At 48.0% G+C, this 20,928-nt stretch overlaps 1 protein-coding gene across 2 annotated transcripts in view; it reads left to right on the forward strand.

Annotated features, from left to right (window-relative positions):
• Positions 1–20,928, forward strand: part of N4BP2 (NEDD4 binding protein 2) — a 115,218-nt gene that overhangs the window by 23,995 nt on the left and 70,295 nt on the right. For both annotated transcript variants that reach the window (XM_075346979.1, XM_075346980.1), the window contains 2 exons: positions 32–959; positions 6,923–7,047. In XM_075346979.1, coding sequence (XP_075203094.1) covers positions 32–959; positions 6,923–7,047 — 1,053 coding nt within the window. The remainder of the gene's footprint in view (positions 1–31; positions 960–6,922; positions 7,048–20,928) is intronic.

Raw genomic sequence — 20,928 nt, forward strand, 5'->3', positions numbered from 1 at the left:
TTTTATTTCTACATGTTTCTGTTTCACCTAGTTGAGACGGTGATGGACTACCTCTTGGAGCTTTCAACCGCTGCTAAAGAAAATACACAGGAGTCAACAGGTTTCGCCAAGGTTGCATCATTCCTGGATGATGTTGAGATGGAATCACATAGTCTAGAGGATTTTCAAGATGTGCCCGACCAAATAGAAGAACAGCCAGACGCCTCATATGAGGATGAGATGTGCAATGACTTAGATTCGTTGTTAGATGAGGCACTTGATAAGTACGGCCTAAACAGCACGGAACAATCTGAGGGTATAGTGAAACCAGAGCTGGATCTCACTGTGTACAGTCACAATTCTTCATGCCCCACAGATCATACAGCATTAGTTGATAAGTTCAAAGCAGATCAGCACAGTGAAGATCACATATGTGCCTCGGATTCAGAAGTATCTGTTGAATATGATTCGGGCGCAGTTTTAGATGTCACAGAAACGGATGGGTTGGTAAATGTAGACTATTCTAATCATGGAGCCACCTGTTCTCAAGAAAACGTGTCAAGTGTTGAGAAACCTCTTGAAGTATGTGAGCCGTCTACTGGGCCAATGTCAACAGCAACACATGTGAAACTGCAAAGTGCATCTCCAAAGACTCAAATCCAGTGGAATCCTATGGCGTCCTCCTTTTATCCAGTATCCAATGTAACTCCTGCGTTCATTGCACCGGTACCTATTAATCCGTCACAGTGGTCAAGTGTAGCTGGTGGAAGGCCACCTGTTGCAGGAGTTTGCTATAACCCTTCACCTCTTGTCTGGAATATTAACCATTTTCCCCAAACCCACTGGAACGCTGAGAATATGAAACCGATTATTACGGTTCAGAGTGGTCTTCAAGTCTCAAAAAAAATAACACCTTATGTAGGAAAAGTTCTTGTTCTTTTGAGGGGCGCGCCAGGCTCTGGGAAATCTACACTAGCAAGGTAATATATTTTATCATTAAAGTTGTATTTGTTCAGTCATTAGTGCCCTTTTCCCTAACCCTTTAGGACTTTTTGAACTTTGGAGCTGTACAGCTTGGAAGCGCTGCTCTGAAGGTGGCCAGAGAGCTTCAGTGTCCCGTCTCCCATGCTACAGAGGCAAAGCTTCTTCTGCTTGTGCATCAAGGAGAACACAGTTCAGACAAGTGGCTTGAACATGCCACCAGTCTGAACGCTCAATCTGTAGTAGCTCACCAAGCCCCAGGAAGCTGGGGAGAGGTGTGGTCTTGAAGAATGAAGATGAGCACTCCCCGAAGAAAGTGTTTTTATAGAACAAAAGTAGGATATAATGACAGCACATTCAGAGAGCTGCAACTTTTTGTTCATGAATGTAGCCACATGTAGGGTTTTTTTTTTTTTTTTTGGGTAGGTTACATATTTTTTTACTCTTTAGCGTTGTAACAAGACCCATGACTTCCTTTATTTCTTTTTCCTGTTGACCAAGCCCTATGAAGGTATGTTTTGCAGCGGGACAAATTGTAGTCCCGGATTAAACCATTCCGCTTACCATAAAATGTACTTTACAACTAGGACAACCCCTTCTGATTCCACACGTTTTCCCCAGGTAAAATACAAAAGCTTATACTCTCCTCCCGTACCGGTACTGTTCCAGACGTGCCAGGGCTCGTGGTCACTGGGCTCACATGATTTTGTGACATCACGAGATCCCCGTGTCTAATCGGCGCCGACTTCTCTCCTCGCCTTCGGACAAACGAGTTATTCAGCAGGAAGTGAGCGCTGCTGCTGCCAGTCACTTCCTGTAGATTGCGCCTGTGTCCGAAGGCGAGGAGAGAAGCCGGTGCTGATTAGACATGGGGATCTCGAGACATCACAATATCATGTGAGCCCTGTCACGGCTGAAATTGCTTCTGCTGCGGAGGGAAGTATAGGCTTTTTTATTATACCTGGTGGAAAGCATGGAATCGGAAAGAGCTGTTCTAGTAGTGGACAACACCTTTAAGTGACTTGAACCTGGATCATTTGATTGTCTGGTCTCTTTACTAAAAGACCACAGTATTTTGTAAAAATGCTAATCTATGAAGCCTAGCCTATTCCTAGGGCTTAACAAGAGTAACAAGATGGCAATGACTGGGGTCTTTACCAGGCCCTGGGCTATAATAACAACCCATCTGCCCCCCGTGATCGTGTGTTAGGCTATGTTCATATTTCCGTTGTTTATGATCAGTCACAATCCGCTGCTCTGATAAACAACACAATTCCTTTAGCGGATTCTGTTGTTCCCATAGACTTGTATGAGCGGCGGATTGCGACTGATGCCCTTGCGTTGCATCCGCCGCCCGACTGATCAGTCATGGAACGACTGACCGTCGGGTGGCAGGAACACAGCATGTAACGGTTTTTGAGCAGCGGAATTCTTTAGTTTTCACTGCACATGCTCAGATCTTGTGTTTTAATCATTCAAATCAATGTCTCTCGGCGGCCGAATGATCAGCTGATTGGCCGGCTTCTGTGAGTGATCAGCTGATCTCCCGGCGGCCGGCTATTGTGTACGATCGCTTTCATAAAAGCTGGCTGCCGGGAGATCAGCTCATCGCTCTCAAAAGCTGGCCTCCGGGCAATCAGCTGATCGTTCACAGTAGCTGGCCACCGGCTTTTGAGAGCGATGAGCTGATCTCCCGGCGGCTGGCTTTTGAGAGCGATCAGCTGATCACTCTCTCTTGTTTTTATATTGACAGCATTTCACCAACGGAATCCACTTTCTCATGACAATTCTTGTCACCTGTTGTACAACACATTAGTCACAAGCGTCAAGCAACGCAGGTGACTGATGCAAAAAAACGGAAATGTGAACATAGCCTAATCTGCTGCTGTTAAAGATTGATCACGTCATTTAGAGGGTTAAAGGGAACCTTTCAGGTTCACTATGCACCCAGAACCATGACCAGTTCTGGGTACATATTGTTAATCGCTGCCTAACTGCCTGTATCTAGTTACATAGATAAAGAGATCTGTAGAAAAAGTATTTCTAAAGATCCTTTACAATATGCTAATGAGCGTAGGGACTAGTCACAAAGGCGTTAGTTCCTGAGCTCATTCCGCCCTGTTAGCATGTTAGCACATCTACAGGAGCGTGCTAACATGCTATTCAATGCCTATTGCCCAGCGTTATCAGCGTCCGTTCTTACCACTTCAGAACGCCGGTGTTAGGGATTCAGTGTGCATGATCAGAATACCCGGCACTTCCAGTAAAGCCCGCTAGACTTCTTTGAAGCCGGGACGCATACACCCGGCTTCATAGTGCGCATGACCGGAAGTGCCGGGGCTTCTGATCATGTGCAATGACCCTAAGGCCAGCATTCTGAAGCGGTGACAACGGACGCAGGTACGAGCGTCACTTCTAATGACGCTGGGCAACTAGTCCCTGCACTCATTAGCATATCTTAAAGGATGTTTAGAAATTCTTTTTCTAAAGATCTCTTTATCTATGCTACTAAATACAGGGCCAGTTAGGCATGGATTAGCAATATGCACCCAAAACTGCTCGTGGTTCTGGGTGCATATTGCATCTGACAGGCTCCCTTTAAACATCATTGACCGGAGCTAGCTCTGGTCGCTGCTGTTAGAAGTGGATGCCTGCTGTATATCTGCCATGTGACGTATATGTATGCACATACATCTGGAAGAGATTCATTATATATTTTTCACTTTTTATAAAGAATTATGCTTTAATTAATAATGTTTCACACTGAACAGTGTTTCCTATGTCTTAGTCCCTGCTCAGTGTCCATAGGAGGTAAGTGCCCCCTTCTGTCTATACATAGCTGTCAGAGAGCAGGCATAGCTATTGAAATGATAACTTATCTGTTACTTTTAGTGCCTTTAAATTGGTTGTCCCATGAGAGCTAGTTAGGACCTATACATAACAGTGATCAGCGGGTTGCTGGCTCGGCAGCCCTATAGGAAATGAACGGAGCTATGGAGCCCATCCTATGGAGCCCTATAGGAAATGATGGATCATGCGATATGCTGCTCCATGCTAACGGTGATAAACGTGCTTCATACTGTCAATCGGTGCTGATCTCATCAGTGAGACCCCCCCACCCCACTGATCTCTCCATCTCCCCCTTCCCCCTCTTAAATATTTTTTCTATACTGATGGATTACTGTAATTTTTCTCATTTTGATGATCTGTTTGTTTTTTTGTTTTTTTTTTTTTCTTTTCTTTGTCGCTCCATTGGGAGACCCAGACAATTGGGTGTATAGCTATTGCCTCTGGAGGCCACACAAAGTATTACACTTAAAAGTGTAAGGCCCCTCCCCTTCTGGCTATACACCCCCAGTGGGATCACTGGCTCACCAGTTTTGTGCTTTGTGCGAAGGAGGCAACGCCTCATGCACTTCCTACGTAAGATGGTAGCAATGGAGGCAGTTCCTTTCGCGCAGTTTTACTGCGTCCACTACAATGGGACATTCTCCGCCAATGGGACGAGGAGTCGACGTCCCTCAACAGAGTCGTCGTTCTTTCTCAGGCGGCCAAGGAATCTCTACGGTGGTGGCTTCTTCTCACCTCTTGGTCAAAAAGAAGGTCCTTCCTATCCCCGTCCTGGGCGATAGTTACGACAGACGCGAGTCTATCAGGGTGGGGAGCAGTTTTTTCTCCACTACAGCGCTCAGGGTACGTGGACTCAGCAAGAGTCCACTCTTCAGATCAATGTTCTTGAACACAGAGCAGTGTATCTTGCCCTACAATCCTTCCAACAGCGGCTGGAAAGCAAGCATATCCGACTTCAGTCGGACAGCTCCACAGCGGTGGCATACATCAACCACCAAGGAAGAACGCGCAACCGGCAAGCCTTCCAGGAAGTCCGGCAGGTTCTGATGTGGGTGGAAGACACGGCATCCACCATATCCACAATTCACATCCCAAGTGTGGAAACTAGGAAGCTGACTTCCTAAGTCGCTGAGGTGTGGCCGAAAGAGTATGGTCTCCTCACCCGGACGGGTTTCAGGAGATCTGGCGCCGCTGACAGAGGCCGGACGTCGATCTAATGGCGTCACGGCACAACAACAATGTGCCAGCTTCATGGCACGGTTTCACAATCATCGAGCTCTGGCGGCAAACGCCTTAGTTCAGCATTGGTCGCAGTTCCAACTACCTTAGGTGCCACCTCTGGCATTGTTGCCCAGAGTACTGCGCTAGATCAAGACCGACTGCGGCCGCGCCATCCTCGTCGCTACAAATTGGCCGAGGATGTTGTGGTACTCGGTTCTGTGGTGCCTCACGGTAGGCTAACCGGGGGCACTACCAGACCTATCAGACTGGCTGTCTCAAGGGCCATTCTTCCATTTGAATTCTACGGCCCTCAACCGGATGGTGTGGCATTGAGTCCTGGAACCTAGTGTCGTCAGGATTACCTCAGGACGTGGTTGCCACCATGAGACAGGCTAGCATACCAACGTCCGCCAAGATTGACCACAGGACGTGGAAGATGTTCTTATCTCGGTGCTCGGCGCAGGGTGTTTCTCCCTCGCCGGTTGCATCGTCTATGTTTCCTTCCTTCCTGCAATCTAGGTAGGAAAATGGGTTGTCGCTCAGTTCCCTTTAGGGACAAGTCTCAGCGCTATCTGTATTTTTTCAGAAACGACGACTTCCTCAGGTACGCACGTTCCTACGGGGAGTTTGTCTTCTCAGCACTCCGTACAAGCGGCCGTTAGAGCCCTGAGATCTGAACAAGGTTCTAATTGCTCTCCAGATGCCGCCTTTCGAGCCTTTGAAGGATGTCTCCCTTCCCGTTTTTCACGGGAAGTGGCCTTCTAGTAACGGTCTCGTCTCTTAGGAGAGTTTCCGAGCTAGCAACGCTCTCATACAAACTCCCTTCCTGGTCCTTCACCAGGACAGGGTAGTTCTGCGTCCGGTTCCGGAATTTCTCCCTGAGGTGGTATCCCATTTTCATATCAATCAGGATATCACCTCACCTTCTTTGTGTCCTCGTCCAGTCCATCAATTTCAGAAAGATTTGCATCTGTTGGTTCTGGTGAGAGCACTCAGGTTCTACTTCCCGCATGGCGCTCCTGCGCCACCCGGATGCACTCTTTGTCCTTGTCGCTGGTCGGCGTAAACAGTCGCAAGCTTCCAGATCCACCCTTGCTCGGGGGCTCGAGGAACCAATTCTTGAAACCTACAGTTCTACTGGGCTTCTGGTTCTCTCAAGGCCGAAGGCCCATTCTACCAGAGCCGTGGGTGCATCCTGGGCATTACGGCACCAGGCTACGGCTCAGCAGGTGTGTCAGGCACCCACCTGGTCGAGTCTACTTACTTTTACCAAGCATTATCAGATGCATACCTACGCTTCGGCAGACGCCAGCCTAGGTAGATAAGTCATTCAGGCGGCGGTTGGCCACCTGTAGGAGAGGGCCGTTTGACGGCCCTATCATGAGGTATTCTTTTACCCACCCAGGGATTGCTTTTGGACATCCCAATTGTCTGGGTCTCCCAATGGAGCGACAAAGAAGAAGGGAATTTTGTTTACTTACCGTAAATTCCTTTTCTTCTAGCTCCAATTGGGAGACCCAGCACCCGCCCTGTTTTCTCGGGGTTTTTCTGTTTTTTCGGGTACACATGTTGTTCATGTGGTATGGTTCAGTTCTCCGATGTTTCCTCGGATTGAATTGGTCTTTAAACCAGTTATTGGCTTTCCTCCTTCTTGCTTTGGCACTAAAACTGGTGAGCCAGTGATCCCACTGGGGGTGTATAGCCAGAAGGGGAGGGGCCTTACACTTTTAAGTGTAATACTTTGTGTGGCCTCCAGAGGCAATAGCTATACACCCAATTGTCTGGGTCTCCCAATTGGAGCTAGAAGAAAAGGAATTTACGGTAAGTAAACAAAATTCCCTTCTTTAATGAAAACAAAGACAATTTTACAAAAAAAAATATTATCTTCCAGTTTAATTTTAGGGCAGAATCCAACTGGAGTTATTCTAAGTACTGATGATTACTTTGCCCAAAGTGGTGAATACCGGTATGATATAAGCTGTCTGGGTGAAGCGCACGAGTGGAATCATAAGCGAGGTGAGAACAATCTGCATTTTGTTACACATGATACTGAAGGTTTAATAATATGAAAAGTATCACTCCTAATGAAGTTCCCCCCCCCCCCCCTCCCAAATAGTGATTTAATGTGTCCAAAACGCATGAGGCTCAAACCATTCCTAATTGTATTCTCTGGTGCAAAGTTTAGATATGTTACCATATTTATATACATATGGTATGTGTGATGGTTTGCATACAGTCGCCCCCTCTGGAGGTACACCTTGTCCTGATGCCAGGTATGGAATATTGCATTGTGATTGGGGAGTATGGTGTACACTCCCATTATAGTAATCTAGTCTGCAACCATACTTACAGCTGTCTGAAGCCAATTTACTTATAAAGGCTGGAAGGGAAAGCACAGGCTTTTGACTTTGTGGCAGGTAGGACTTTTTTGGTAATGTCACTAATTTTCACAATTGTAGAAGTATGGTAATTGTTTAAAGCGTACTTCCAGTAAAAAAAAAAAAAAAGTCTCTATGCATCGTATCTTCCTAAAACCACTTACTATAAAGCTCAGATGTTTTTTCTAATTTTTGTTTTTCTAATTATCAATTATCATTTTATGCTTTTTTAGATATACATTACAGCCCAGTAATAGCCTTTCTGTCTACAAGTCCGCCAGCTTACATTACACTCTTCAGTCACCACTGCTTCCACTTTGTCAGTCATTACTCTGCTGTTACACTGCTTGAATCAGTGCAGAGGCTGCTGTAATAACAGGACTTTGCAAGCAATTCTATCTCACTCTTCTCTTTCAAAAGTATATACTTTTTTGGCATTCTACTGTCACAAGTGTGTCATGCATGACAGACAGTCCTGTAGTATCCGGCTGTAGAAGGTCGCAGCGTTTGGCTACACAAACTGTTCTATGACTTTCCCTTTTTCCCTGCTTAGGGTTTGTCCCTTTCTCTTTAGGACCCTGCGAATTTCCTGTCCTTTTCAGCAGTTAATCTTCAGCATTTCCCTTTGTGTCTTTAAATACCATCATTCCCCCTTCAGGCCACTTTACACACGGAGATAAATCTGTGGCAGATCTGTGGCTGCAGTGAAATTGTAGACAATCAGTGCCAGGTTTGTGGCTGTGTACAAATGGAACAATATGTCCATGATTTCACTGCAACCACAGATCTCCAAAGATTTATCTCTGCGTGTAAAGTGGCCTTTACTCTGTGCTGGTGATCAATCTAATACCGTTAACAATTCTTCAATGCAAGCAGTCAGCTTGCATTCATCTGTAGAAACTTTGTTGTTGTTGCAGTTCCTCTCCCTGACTCATCTGGAGATAATTTATTTATTTACTTTTCCCCTGTGTGTATTTCCCTGTGTTTTTCAGAACTTAGTATGGTTCACGAAGCGCTCATCCCATCTGTTCCATACCTAGGGACTATTTCAGGGTCAGCCAGTGTCAGGTATCCTGCTCGGCGCATAGGTTCTGCACCTATGTAGGATGGTGAGGGAAGCCAGTGCCAGCGGTAGGTTTGGTCAGGGGGAAAGAGCATATTTAAAGACACAAAGGGAAGTGCTGAAGAATGACAGCTAAAAAGGTTAGGAAATCTGCAGGGTCCTAAAGAGAAAGGGATAAACCCTAAGCAGGGTAAAAGGGAAAGTCAGAAAGCAGCTTGTGTAGCCAAACACTGCAACCTTCTACAGCTAGAAAGTACAGCACTATCTGTCTCATATTTGACATATATACGTGACATCTGCCCTCTCTCCTGACCCTTCCATACAATGATTACTCCGTTTCACTGAGCTGTACAGTTAGGTCCAGAAATATTTGGACAGTGACACAAGTTTTGTTATTTTAGCTGTTTACAAAAACATGTTCAGAAATACAATTATATATATAATATGGGCTGAAAGTGCACACTCCCAGCTGCAATATGAGAGTTTTCACATCCAAATCGGAGAAAGGGTTTAGGAATCATCTCTCTGTAATGCATAGCCTCCTCTTTTTCAAGGGACCAAAAGTAATTGGACAAGGGACTCTAAGGCCTGCAATTAACTCTGAAGGCGTCTCCCTCGTTAACCTGTAATCAATGGAGTAGTTAAAAGGTCTGGGGTTGATTACAGGTGTGTGGTTTTGCATTTGGAAGCTGTTGCTGTGACCAGACAACATGCGGTCTAAGGAACTCTCAATTGAGGTGAAGCAGAACATCCTGAGGATGAAAAAAAAGAAAAAAATCCATCAGAGAGATAGCAGACATGCTTGGAGTAGCAAAATCAACAGTCGGGTACATTCTGAGAAAAAAGGAATTGACTGGTGAGCTTGGGAGCTCAAAAAGGCCTGAGCGTCCACGGATGACAACAGTGGTGGATGATCGCCTCATACTTTCTTTGGTGAAGAAGAACCCGTTCACAACATCAACTGAAGTCCAGAACACTCTCAGTGAAGTAGGTGTATCTGTCTCTAAGTCAACAGTAAAGAGAAGACTCCATGAAAGTAAATACAAAGGGTTCACATCTAGATGCAAACCATTCATCAATTCCAAAAATAGACAGGCCAGAGTTAAATTTGCTGAAAAACACATCATGAAGCCAGCTCAGTTCTGGAAAAGTATTCTATGGACAGATGAGACAAAGATCAACCTGTACCAGAATGATGGGAAGAAAAAAGTTTGGAGAAGAAAGGGAACGGCACGTGATCCAAGGCACACCACATCCTCTGTAAAACATGGTGGAGGCAACGTGATGGCATGGGCATGCATGGCTTTCAATGGCACTGGGTCACTTGTGTTTATTGATGACATAACAGCAGACAAGAGTAGCCGGATGAATTCTGAAGTGTACCGGGATATACTTTCAGCCCAGATTCAGCCAAATGCCGTAAAGTTGATCGGACGGCGCTTCATAGTACAGATGGACAATGACCCCAAGCATACAGCCAAAGCTACCCAGGAGTTCATGAGTGCAAAAAAGTGGAACATTCTGCAATGGCCAAGTCAATCACCAGATCTTAACCCAATTGAGCATGCATTTCACTTGCTGAAATCCAGACTTAAGACGGAAAGACCCACAAACAAGCAAGACCTGAAGGCTGCGGCTGTAAAGGCCTGGCAAAGCATTAAGAAGGAGGAAACCCAGCGTTTGGTGATGTCCATGGGTTCCAGACTTAAGGCAGTGATTGCCTCCAAAGGATTCGCAACAAAATATTGAAAATAAAAATATTTTGTTTGGGTTTGGTTTATTTGTCCAATTACTTTTGACCTCCTAAAATGTGGAGTGTTTGTAAAGAAATGTGTACAATTCCTACAATTTCTATCAGATATTTCTTTGTCACTCCATTGGGAGACCCAGACAATTGGGTGTATAGCTTCTGCCTCCGGAGGCCACACAAAGTATTACACTTTAAAAAGTGTAACCCCTCCCCTCTGCCTATACACCCTCCCGTGCATCACGGGCTCATCAGTTTTATGCTTTGTGTTGAAGGAGGCACACATGCACACAATGCTCCACATTTTAGTCAGCAGCAGCTGCTGATTATATCGGATGGAAGAAAAGAGGGCCCATAAGGGCCCCCGGCATGCTCCCTTCTCACCCCACTCTGGTCGGCGGTGCTGTTAAGGTTGAGGTACCCATTGCGGGTACACAGGCAGGAGCCACATGCCGTTTTCCTTCCCCATACCTTATGGGCTCTGGGGAAGTGGGATCCTAGCCGGTCATCCAGCCACTGGGACCGGGCTCCCTCCGCAGCCCCTGGGGGAATCTGCCGGACAGGAGACGGAGTATCGTCAGGGACATGGCCCTGCATCTACAGGTACTCTGTGTCCCCGTTGGGACGGTGCATGAAGCACCTTGGCCTCAGACGCAGCTGCGACTGCGGTGTGGATATTTTGTCTGGGACTACCGCGCCGACCGTGCCTGTTTGTCGGCCGCGGCTCTTACTTTAGTCCGCGGCTTTTGCGGCCTAGTGTGTTAAACTCCCGCCCCTGAGCCTGCCAGTCAGGGAGAAAGGCGGGACGGTCGGTATGATGCCGACAGTGAGGGCTGGAGCACACTTCGCTGTCCTCCGCCCCCCTCACTGATCACTATGGGCCACCAGGTTCCCGCACTTTTGCGGTTCCGCTCACGGCTCTCTCCTCCCCTCGGAACGCCGGCAGCCATTGTTATAATTCTGCCGGTGGAGGATCTCAGAATCTGCACAACACTGCTCTGGGAGAGGGGGATCCTAACCGGTCGCCATGCTCTGGGACCGGGCTCCATCCGCAGCCCCTGGGGGATTCTGACGGACAGGAGACTGGACATCATCAGGGACAGAGCCCTGCATCATAAGGTACTCTGTGTCCCCTGAGGGACGGTGCATGCAGCATCTGTGTTACAAATGCCGCAGCGGTTGCTGAGTGGTTTGTGAGACTGGGACTACCGCGCCGACCGCGCCATGTTTGCCGGCCGCGTTTTTAAATTTAGTCCCCGGCTCTTGCGGCCTAGTACCATATACTCCCGTTCTCGGGCCTGCCAGTCAGGGGTAACGACGGGACGGCCGACTGGACGTCGGCAGGGAGGGCTGGAGCATACGTTGGTATCCTCCTTCCCCCTCACTGAGCACTGTGGGGCACCAGTTTTCAGGTGCTGACCCCCCTTGGTGCCGCAGTATGTATATATATATATATATATATATATATATGTTTATTTATATGGTATATGATCTCACTGTTCGGCAGCATTATTTGCTTTTGGCTGTATACCCTCACTGATTACTCTGCGGACGACATGCTGTTGTCTGCTCTTAAAGAGTAAGGGTGCCAAGGTACTGGCTTATTTTACAACCTGTACCTCTTGTGCGGCTATATTACAGGCAGGTTCCACATACCCTCATTGTGTACAATGCTTGGCCCCGAGGGCACTCACTCAGCCGGAGCCTCCGGCACTGGTGGGACCCTCGGCCAGGTGGTACCGCCGGTTTCCACTGCAGGGACAGAGTTTGCATGTTGGAATCAGCAAATCTCTGAGTAGCTTTCACATTCCAGGACTCAGTCTATGGACAGAGGGTCTGCTAAGATACTGGAAGCCTTGCAGTCCAGACCGATAACACAGGGCCAGGGAGCTGTGAGTTCATCGCTCCCGGGTCCCCCTGGGTCGGTACAACAAGGGGCTCCTGGGGTAACACCCAGATCCCACGGTGAGAACTCCGTCACGGACCGCGGCCTCTGATAGGCTAAGCGGGCCCGCTGGGAACCTTCCCCGACTTCATCAGGAGTGCGTGTTTCGATCACTCTAACTCCAGAGGGGCCGTCCAAAAGCACAGAACTTTACGGACAAACGCTTACTAAGCGCCTTATTGACACGCGTTACCCTTTTCCCCCCTGACGTTGTTAAGGGTTGGGCTCAGTGTCACAGGGTGGATTCTCCAGTCTCTTGGCTGGCGGCTAGATCCGTAGTATTAGTGGCAGATGCCATCTCTCACGAATGCCACTGACAGGCAAATAAAGCTTATGATGAAATCCATCTATGAAGCCATAGTCGCATCTTTTGCTCCAGCCTTCGCAGCCGTGAGGGCACTCCAAGCTATCTCAACTTTTCTGGCTGAGATTATTGCGGTTGCACATACCTCTGCCCCGCAGGTTGTGTCCTTCACTTCTCAGGCGTAGGTTTTTTCGTTCTACGCCATGAACGCCGTTCCTGGACTCTGCGAGCCGTACAGCGGTAGCATCCACCAATTTGGTGGCAGTCTGCAGGGCCATGTAGCTACGTGAATGGAAGGCAGGCTCTGCCTCCAAGAAGTTCTTAACCGGTTTGCCATTTTCTAGCGACCGTTTGTTTGGCGAGCAATTGGATGAAGTTACTAGACAGTCCAAGGGAAAGGTCTCGTCCTTGCCCCAGTCCAAAGGTTTCGGTCATTTCGGTCCTCAGCAAAGTTCCGTTCCTCCACGTCCAACAGGTCAGAGGAGGGCTAGAGGAACTCTTCTGCATGGCGGTCTAAGTCACAAGGCGGCTTCCTCATGACTTCGGCCTCACCAAGACCGCGTCCTCGGTCGGTGGCAGGCTCTCCCGCTTTTGCGACGCCTGGTGGCCACATGTCCAAGACCGATGGGTGAGAGACATTCTGTCTCACGGTTACAGGATAGAGCTCTGCTCTCGTCCTCCGACTCGTTTCTTCAAAACATCTCCGCCCCCCGAGCGAGCCGATGCACTTTTTCAGGCGGTGAACACTCTGAAGCCTCGATGTCACAAGGAGACTTCCTAGCATCAATTGACATCAAGGATGCTTATCTCCATGTGCCGATCGCACCCGAGCTTCAACGCTTTCTGCGTTTCGCCATCAGGGACGAACACTTCAGTTCGTGGCACTACCATTCGGCCTGGCGACAGCCCCACGGGTCTTCACCAAGGTCATGGCAGCAGTGGTGGCGGTCCTACAAGGGCCACTCGGTGATCACTTACCTAGACGATCTTCTAGTCAAGACACCCTCCTGGGTGGCATGTCAACACAACCTGACCATTGCTCTGGAGACTCTCCAGGGGTTCGGGTGGATCATCAAATTTCCAAGGTTACAACTGACACCGACCCAATCACTGACTTGCCTCGGGATGGAGTTTCATACTCTCTCAGCGATAGTGAAGCTTCCGCTGCATAGTCAGCGTTCACTACAGACAGGGGTGGAATCTCTCCTTCGGGCCCAGTCACCCCTTGAGGCGCCTCATCCCTTGCGCAGTTTCGTCTGCGTCCGATTCTATCGGACACCGCAAATGGAACAGGAGGTCGACGTCCCTAGACAAGAACGTCTCTCTTTCCCTTGCGGCAAAACCTCTCTTCAGTGGTGTCTTCTTTCCACTTCCTGGGCGGAGGAAAAATCCTTCCGGCCCCCAGCTGAGGCTGTGGTCACGACGGACGCGAGTCTGTCAGGGTGGGGAGCGGTCTTCCTCCACCACTCGGCTCAGGGAACCTGGACTCCGATAGAGTCCTCCCTTCAGATCAATGTTCTGGAGATAAGGGCAGTGGATCTAGCCCTAAAGGTGTTCCAGCGGTGGCTGGAGGGCAGGCAGATCCGAATTCAGTCGGACAACGCCACGGCGGTTGCGTACATCAACCACCAGGGCGGTACACGCGCAGTCGTCAAGCCTTCCGAGCAGTTCGGCGGATTCGGCTGTGGGCTGAAGCCACAGCCTCCACCATCTCCGCAGTTCACATCCCGGGCGTAGAAAACGGGGAAGCAGATTTTCTCAGTCGCCAGGGCATGGACGCAGGGGAATGGTCTCTTCACCCGGACGTGTTTCTAGAGATCTGTTGCCGCTGGGGAACGCCGGACGTCGATCTAATGGCGTCTCGGCACAACCACAAAGTCCCGGCATTCATGGCTCGGTCCAAGGATCACAGAGCTCTGGCGGCAGACGCGCTAGTTCACGACTGGTCGCAGTTTCGACTGCCTTATGTTTTTCCTCCTCTGGCACTACTGCCCAGAGTGTTACGCAAGATCAGGTCAGACTGTCGCCGCGCCATCCTCGTCGCTCCAGACTGGCCGAGGTGATCGTGGTACCCGGATCTGTGGCGCCTCACGGTGGGTCGACCGTGGACACTCCCAGACCGACCAGACTTGCTGCCTCAAGGTCCATATTTCCTTCTGAATTCTGCGGCTCTAAACCTGACTGTGTGGCCATTGAGTCCTGGCTCCTAGCGTCATCAGGGATATCTCCAGATGTCATTGCCACCATGAGACAGGCCAGGAAACCAACGTCCGCCAAGATCTATCACAGGACTTGGAGGATTTTCTTATCCTGGTGCTCTGATCAGGGTTTTACTCCCTGCCGTTTGCCTTGCCCACTTTTCTTTCTTTCCTTCAATCCGGAATGGACAAGGGCTTGTCTCTCGGCTCTCTCAAGGGACAAGTATCGGCGCTTTCCGGTCCCACCTTACAAGCGTCCGTTAACACCCTCGGATCTTAACAGGGTGCTGACGACTCTTCAGAAGCCACTTTTCGAGCCGATGCGGGATCTCTCTATCTCGCCTTTCGCAGAGGGTGGCCTTCCTAGTGGCAGTCACATCACTCAGAAGAGTGTCTCAGCTAGCAGCGCTGTCATGCAAAGCCCCCTTCCTGGTGTTTCACCAGGATAGGGTGGTTTTACGTCCGGTCCCGGACTTTCTCCCTAAGGTATCCCCGTTTCATCTCAATCAGGATATCGTTTTACCCTCTTTGGGTCCGCATCCAGTTCACCAAGGTGAAAAGGATTTGCATTCATTAGATCTGGTGAGAGCACTCTGGCTCTACATTTCTCGCACGGCGCCCCTGCGCCGGTCTGATGCGCTCTTGTCCTTATCGCGGGCCAGAGTAAGGGATTTCAGGTTTTCAAGTCAACCTTGGCTCGGTGGATCAAGGAACCGATTCTTGAAGCCTACCGTTCTTTTAGGCTTCCGATTCCTGCAGGGCTGAAGGCCCATTCTACCAGACCCGTCGGTGTCCTGGGCATTGCGACACCAGGCTACGGCTCGGCAGCTGTGTCAGGCGGCTACCTGGTCGAGTCTGCACACTTTCATGAAACACTATCAGGTGCATGCCGATGATTCGGCAGATGCCAGCCTAGGTAGGCGGCTCCTTCAGGCGGCAGTTGCCCACCTGTAAGAGGGGGCCGTTTATCGGCTCTTTTTATCGAGGTATTCTTTTACCCACCCAGGGATTGCTTTTGGACATCCCAATTGTCTGGGTCTCCCAATGGAGCGACAAAGAAGAAGGGAATTTTGTTTACTTACCGTAAATTCCTTTTCTTCTAGCTCCTATTGGGAGACCCAGCACCCGCCCCTGTTCCCTTCGGGCTGTTGTTCTTTTGTGTACACATGTTGTTCATGTTGAATTGTTCTTTTGGTTCATGGTTTCAGTTCTCCGAACATCCTTCGGATCGAATTTACCTTAGACCAATTTATAAGTTTCCTCCTTCCTGCTTGGGCACCAAAACTGATGAGCCCGTGATGCACGGGAGGGTGTATAGGCAGAGGGGAGGGGTTACACTTTTTAAAGTGTAATACTTTGTGTGGCCTCCGGAGGCAGAAGCTATACACCCAATTGTCTGGGTCTCCCAATAGGAGCTAGAAGAAAAGGAATTTACGGTAAGTAAACAAAATTCCCTTCTTTTGTTCAAACCTTCAAATTAAACGTTACAATCTGCACTTGAATTCTGTTGTAGAGGTTTCATTTCAAATCCAATGTGGTGGCATGCAGAGCCCAACTCGCGAAAATTGTGTCACTGTCCAAATATTTCTGGACCTAACTGTATGTGTTCTCAGTAGGAAGAATAGCAAATTCAGATACCATGTATGAAATCCATTATACCTGCCATCAGTGGAAATTGAGGCGGCCCACTTACACACTAGATAGTTGGCCGGTCTAGCTGAGATCGACATAATTACCCAATGTACAATTGTGGCCAAACATTTTGACAAATTTTGGTTTTCACAAAATTTGCCACTTCACTGTTTTTAGATCTTTTCATCACTGAGCCACTTAGTAATAACCTTTGCTTAGTGCCATGGCCTTTGTTTTTAAGAATATACATTGTTCAGCACCAAATTTCTCCTTGAAAAATTGGGAGAAGTTGTTCTCCAAGGATGTTTACATACCATACTTTATTCATTGCAGTGTTATTAGGAAAAATTGTGAGTGAGTCCCCTCCCATGAATGAAACGCAACCCCACACAAAAGTGGACTTTGCAGACACAGGAGTTATGGTTTCGCTCTCCTCATATTTTTTTTTTTTTTTTTTGTCTTTGGATGATCATTCTTCCAGGTGTCACAAACAGTCGGAAGTGGGCTTCATCAGAGGAAATTTCTTTATCCCAGTTCTTTACAGTCTAATCCATGTACTTCCTGCATAGTTATTTTCTCTGATGAAACCCCCTTTAGACTGTTGGGGACATCTGGAAAAATGATTGTCCGGAGAAGAAAAGATGAGCACTATCGTTAGTCCTGTCAACAATAAAGCCTCCTGAGACCATTGATGTGTGGGGGCTTTTCATTCATGGAGGTGGCTCACCCTCAATTCTGCCTAAGAACACGGGTCGTGAATAAAGAAAAGTATCTAAACTTCCTCCAAGATCAAGTTCTCCCAATGTTCCCAGAGAAAATTTGGTAATGAGGTAATGAACAATGCTTTTTCCAGCATGATGGAGACCATGGCACTGAGCATAAGAAAGCAAAAGTGATAACTAAGTGGCTCATTGAACAAAGCAATTACATTTTGGGTTCATAGCCAGGAAACTCCCAGATCACTGCTCCATGGAGAACTTGTGGTCAATTCTCAAAAATCGGATGGACAAACAAAAAACATAAAAATTGAGATAAACTCCAAGCGCTGATTACACAAGAATATGTCGTCATCAGTCAGGATTTGGCCCAGAAGCTGATGTCCAGCTGCCAGGGCGAAGGGCAGAGGATTTGACAAATAAAGGTCAACCCTGTAAATTTTGAGCCCTCTACATAAACTTGATGTATTTGTCAATAAGGCCACGTGCACACGTTGAGTATTTGGTGAGGGTTTTTTTTACCTCAGTCTTTGTAGCCAAAACCAGGAGTGGCTGATAAATGCAGAACTGGTGCCCGTGTATCTATTATTACTTTTCTTCTGATTGTTCCACTCCTGGTTTTGGAAAGAAATACTGAGGAAAAAACCTCACCAAATACTCACCGTGTGCACGTCGCCTAAAAGTGTAAAATGTTGTGAAATCCTGATTAATTGTGCATCAGTAACCATATGAATATCTGACTAACAGATCAAAAACACTGAAGCCGCAAACTTTACTGTCGGTCTCACAAACTATTGGCCACAACTGTACATCTTAGGGCTGTTTCACGGTATTTTGCCGGAAGCCGCATCCGGCACACATGAAGTACAGATACATTCATTTACAGTGGAAGTGCGACACCATGCCGACACATGCGGTTGTCTATGAAGCACACAACCGCATGGCGTCGCGCTTCCACTGTAAATGAATGTAACTGAACTTCATGTGTGCCAGATGTGGCTTCTGGCAAAATACCGGAGATGTGAAACAGCCCTTATGTGTACAGGTGACTTAAATGAAGCTGCCAAACAGTAGAGGACACAGTGTTTAGTCTTAGATGAGACACTTGAGTTTTTCCACTGACATTTTCTACTGGATTACTGGAGGTACGCTTTAACAAATTGGAATTAGGCACTTGAGATTTTCACTGTTAACTTTTCTTGTAGCCTGATCAGAATATGATAATTTGTAAAGATAGATTGCCAAATACATGTCATGATCACTTCCATATTTCATCGCCAATCTACAAGTGATTCATAAGATTTTTATTATTAGCACCTACAATGATTCACAGATTTTTTTTTTTCTGTAATACACAAACCATATATCACCTAGATTCTACATAAATAGTGCTAATTTGTTTTTTTTGGTGTTTTCCTTGTGTTTTTACCTACTTGTGACCAACGAGAAATTTAAAGGGAACTTGTCAGGTAAACCACGAGCAGTTCTGGGTGTATATTGCTAATCCCTGCCTAACCATCCCTGTATACACTAGCATAGATAAAGGGATCTTTAGAAAAAGTATTTCTAAAGATATTTTATCTTATGCTAATGAGCGCGTGGACTAGACCAAGAGCATTATATTACCCGACTAGTCTGCCCTGTTAGCATGTTAGTATGCCCACAGGAGTGTACTATCATGCTATTCAGTTCCGCATCACCAGTGGTGATGTGTGTACCTGTGTTCGCTGTGACAGCGCTTCTGAATACCGGGCACTTACGATCCCCGCGTCATTAGTATAAGATAAAATATCTTTAGAAATACTTTTTGTAAAGATCTCTATCTATGCTAGTGTATACAGGGACGGTTAAGGCCCCTTTACACACTGAGACTTTCAGCGATCCCACCAGTGATCCCAACCTGGCCGGGATCGCTACAAAGTTTCTGGTGAGCTGTCAAACAGGCAAACCTGGCCAATGACGCAACAGCGATCCGGACCTGTAGAACGACCTTACTAGTCAAACACTGGAAACGAGTGATGTGTCACAATATCTGTCAATCACTATTCTCTGTCAGTCGGTCTCTCCCTCTCGGTCTCTATTCTCTGTCGGTCCGTCACTATCTCTGTCCCTCTCTCACAGTCTGTCGGTCATTTTCCCCTCCTCTCTCATACTCACCGATCCCCGGCGCGGCGCTGCACGGCATTCACACTGCTGCGGCGGCTTTTACTATTTTGAAAAAGCCGGCCGCTCATTAAACAATTTCGTATTCCCTACTTTCCCCGCCCACAGGCGCCTATGATTGGTTGCAGTGAGACATGCCCCCACGCTGAGTGACAGGTGTCTCACTGCACCCAATCACAGCAGCCGGTGGGCGTGTCTATACTGTGCAGTGAAATAAATAATTAATTAATTTAAAAAACCGGAGTGCGGTCCCCCCCAATTTTAATACCAGCCAGATAAAGCCATACGGCTGAAGGCTGGTATTCTCAGGATGGGGAGCTCCACGTTATGGGGAGCCCCCCAGCCTAACAATATCAGTCAGCAGCCGCCCAGAATTGCCGCATACATTATATGCGACAGTTCTGGGACTGTGCCCGGCACTTCCTGATTTGCCCTGGTGCGTTGGCAAATCGGGGTAATAAGGAGTTATTGGCAGCCCATAGCTGACAATAAGTCCTAGATTAATCATGTCAGGCGTCTCCCCGAGATACCTTCCATGATTAATCTGTAAATTACAGTAAATAAACACACACACGAAAAAATCATTTATTAGAAATAAAAAACACAAACAAATTCCCTCATCACCAATTTAATCAGCCCCAAAAAGCCCTCCTTGTCCGGCGTAATCCACGGACCTCCAGCGTCGCTTCCAGCTGTGCTGCATGGAGGTTACAGGAGCAGCAGAAGACACCGCCGCTCCTGTCACCTCCACGCAGCTAATGAAGACAGCCGCGCGATCAGCTGAGCTGTCACTGAGGTTACCCGCTGTCACTGGATCCAGCGGTGGATGCAGCGGTGGCCGCTGGATCCAGTGACAGCGGGTAACCTCAGTGACAGCTCAGCCGATCGCGCGGCTGTCTTCATTAGCTGCGTGGAGGTGACAGGAGCGGCGGTGTCTTCTGCAGCTCCTGTCACCTGCATGCAGCACAGCTGGAAGCGACGCTGGAGGTCCGTGGATTACGCCGGACAAGGAGGGCTTTTTGGGGCTGATTAAATTGGTGATGAGGGAATGTGTTTGTGTTTTTTATTTCTAATAAATGATTTTTTCGTGTGTGTGTGTTTATTTACTGTAATTTACAGATTAATCATGGAAGGTATCTCGGGGAGACGCCTGACATGATTAATCTAGGACTTATTGTCAGCTATGGGCTGCCAATAACTCCTTATTACCCCGATTTGCCAACGCACTAGGGCAAATCGGGAAGAGCCGGGTAGAGTCCCAGAACTGTCGCATATAATGTATGCGGCAATTCTGGGCGGCTGCTGACTGATAGGCTGGGGGGCTCCCCATAACGTGGGGCTCCCCATCCTGAGAATACCAGCCTTCAGCCGTATGGCTTTATCTGGCTGGTATTAAAATTGGGGGGGACGGCACGCCGTTTTTTTAATTATTTAATTATTTATTTCACTGCACAGTATAGACACGCCCACCGGCTGCTGGGATTGGGTGCAGTGAGACACCTGTCACTCAGCGTGGGGGCGTGTCTCACTGCAACCAATCATAGGCGCCTGTGGGCGGGGAAAGTAGGGAATACGAAATTGTTTAATGAGCGGCTGGCTTTTTCAAAATAGTAAAAGCCGCCGCAGCAGTGTGAATGCTGTGCAGCGCCGCGCCGGAGATCGGGGAACGGTAAGTATGAGAGAGGAGGGGAAAATGACCGACAGACTGTGAGAGAGGGACAGAGATAGTGACGGACCGACAGAGAGAGGGA

Source organism: Anomaloglossus baeobatrachus, chromosome 1 (genome assembly GCF_048569485.1).
Source record: "Anomaloglossus baeobatrachus isolate aAnoBae1 chromosome 1, aAnoBae1.hap1, whole genome shotgun sequence".
Classification (NCBI taxonomy): Eukaryota; Metazoa; Chordata; class Amphibia; order Anura; family Aromobatidae; genus Anomaloglossus; species Anomaloglossus baeobatrachus.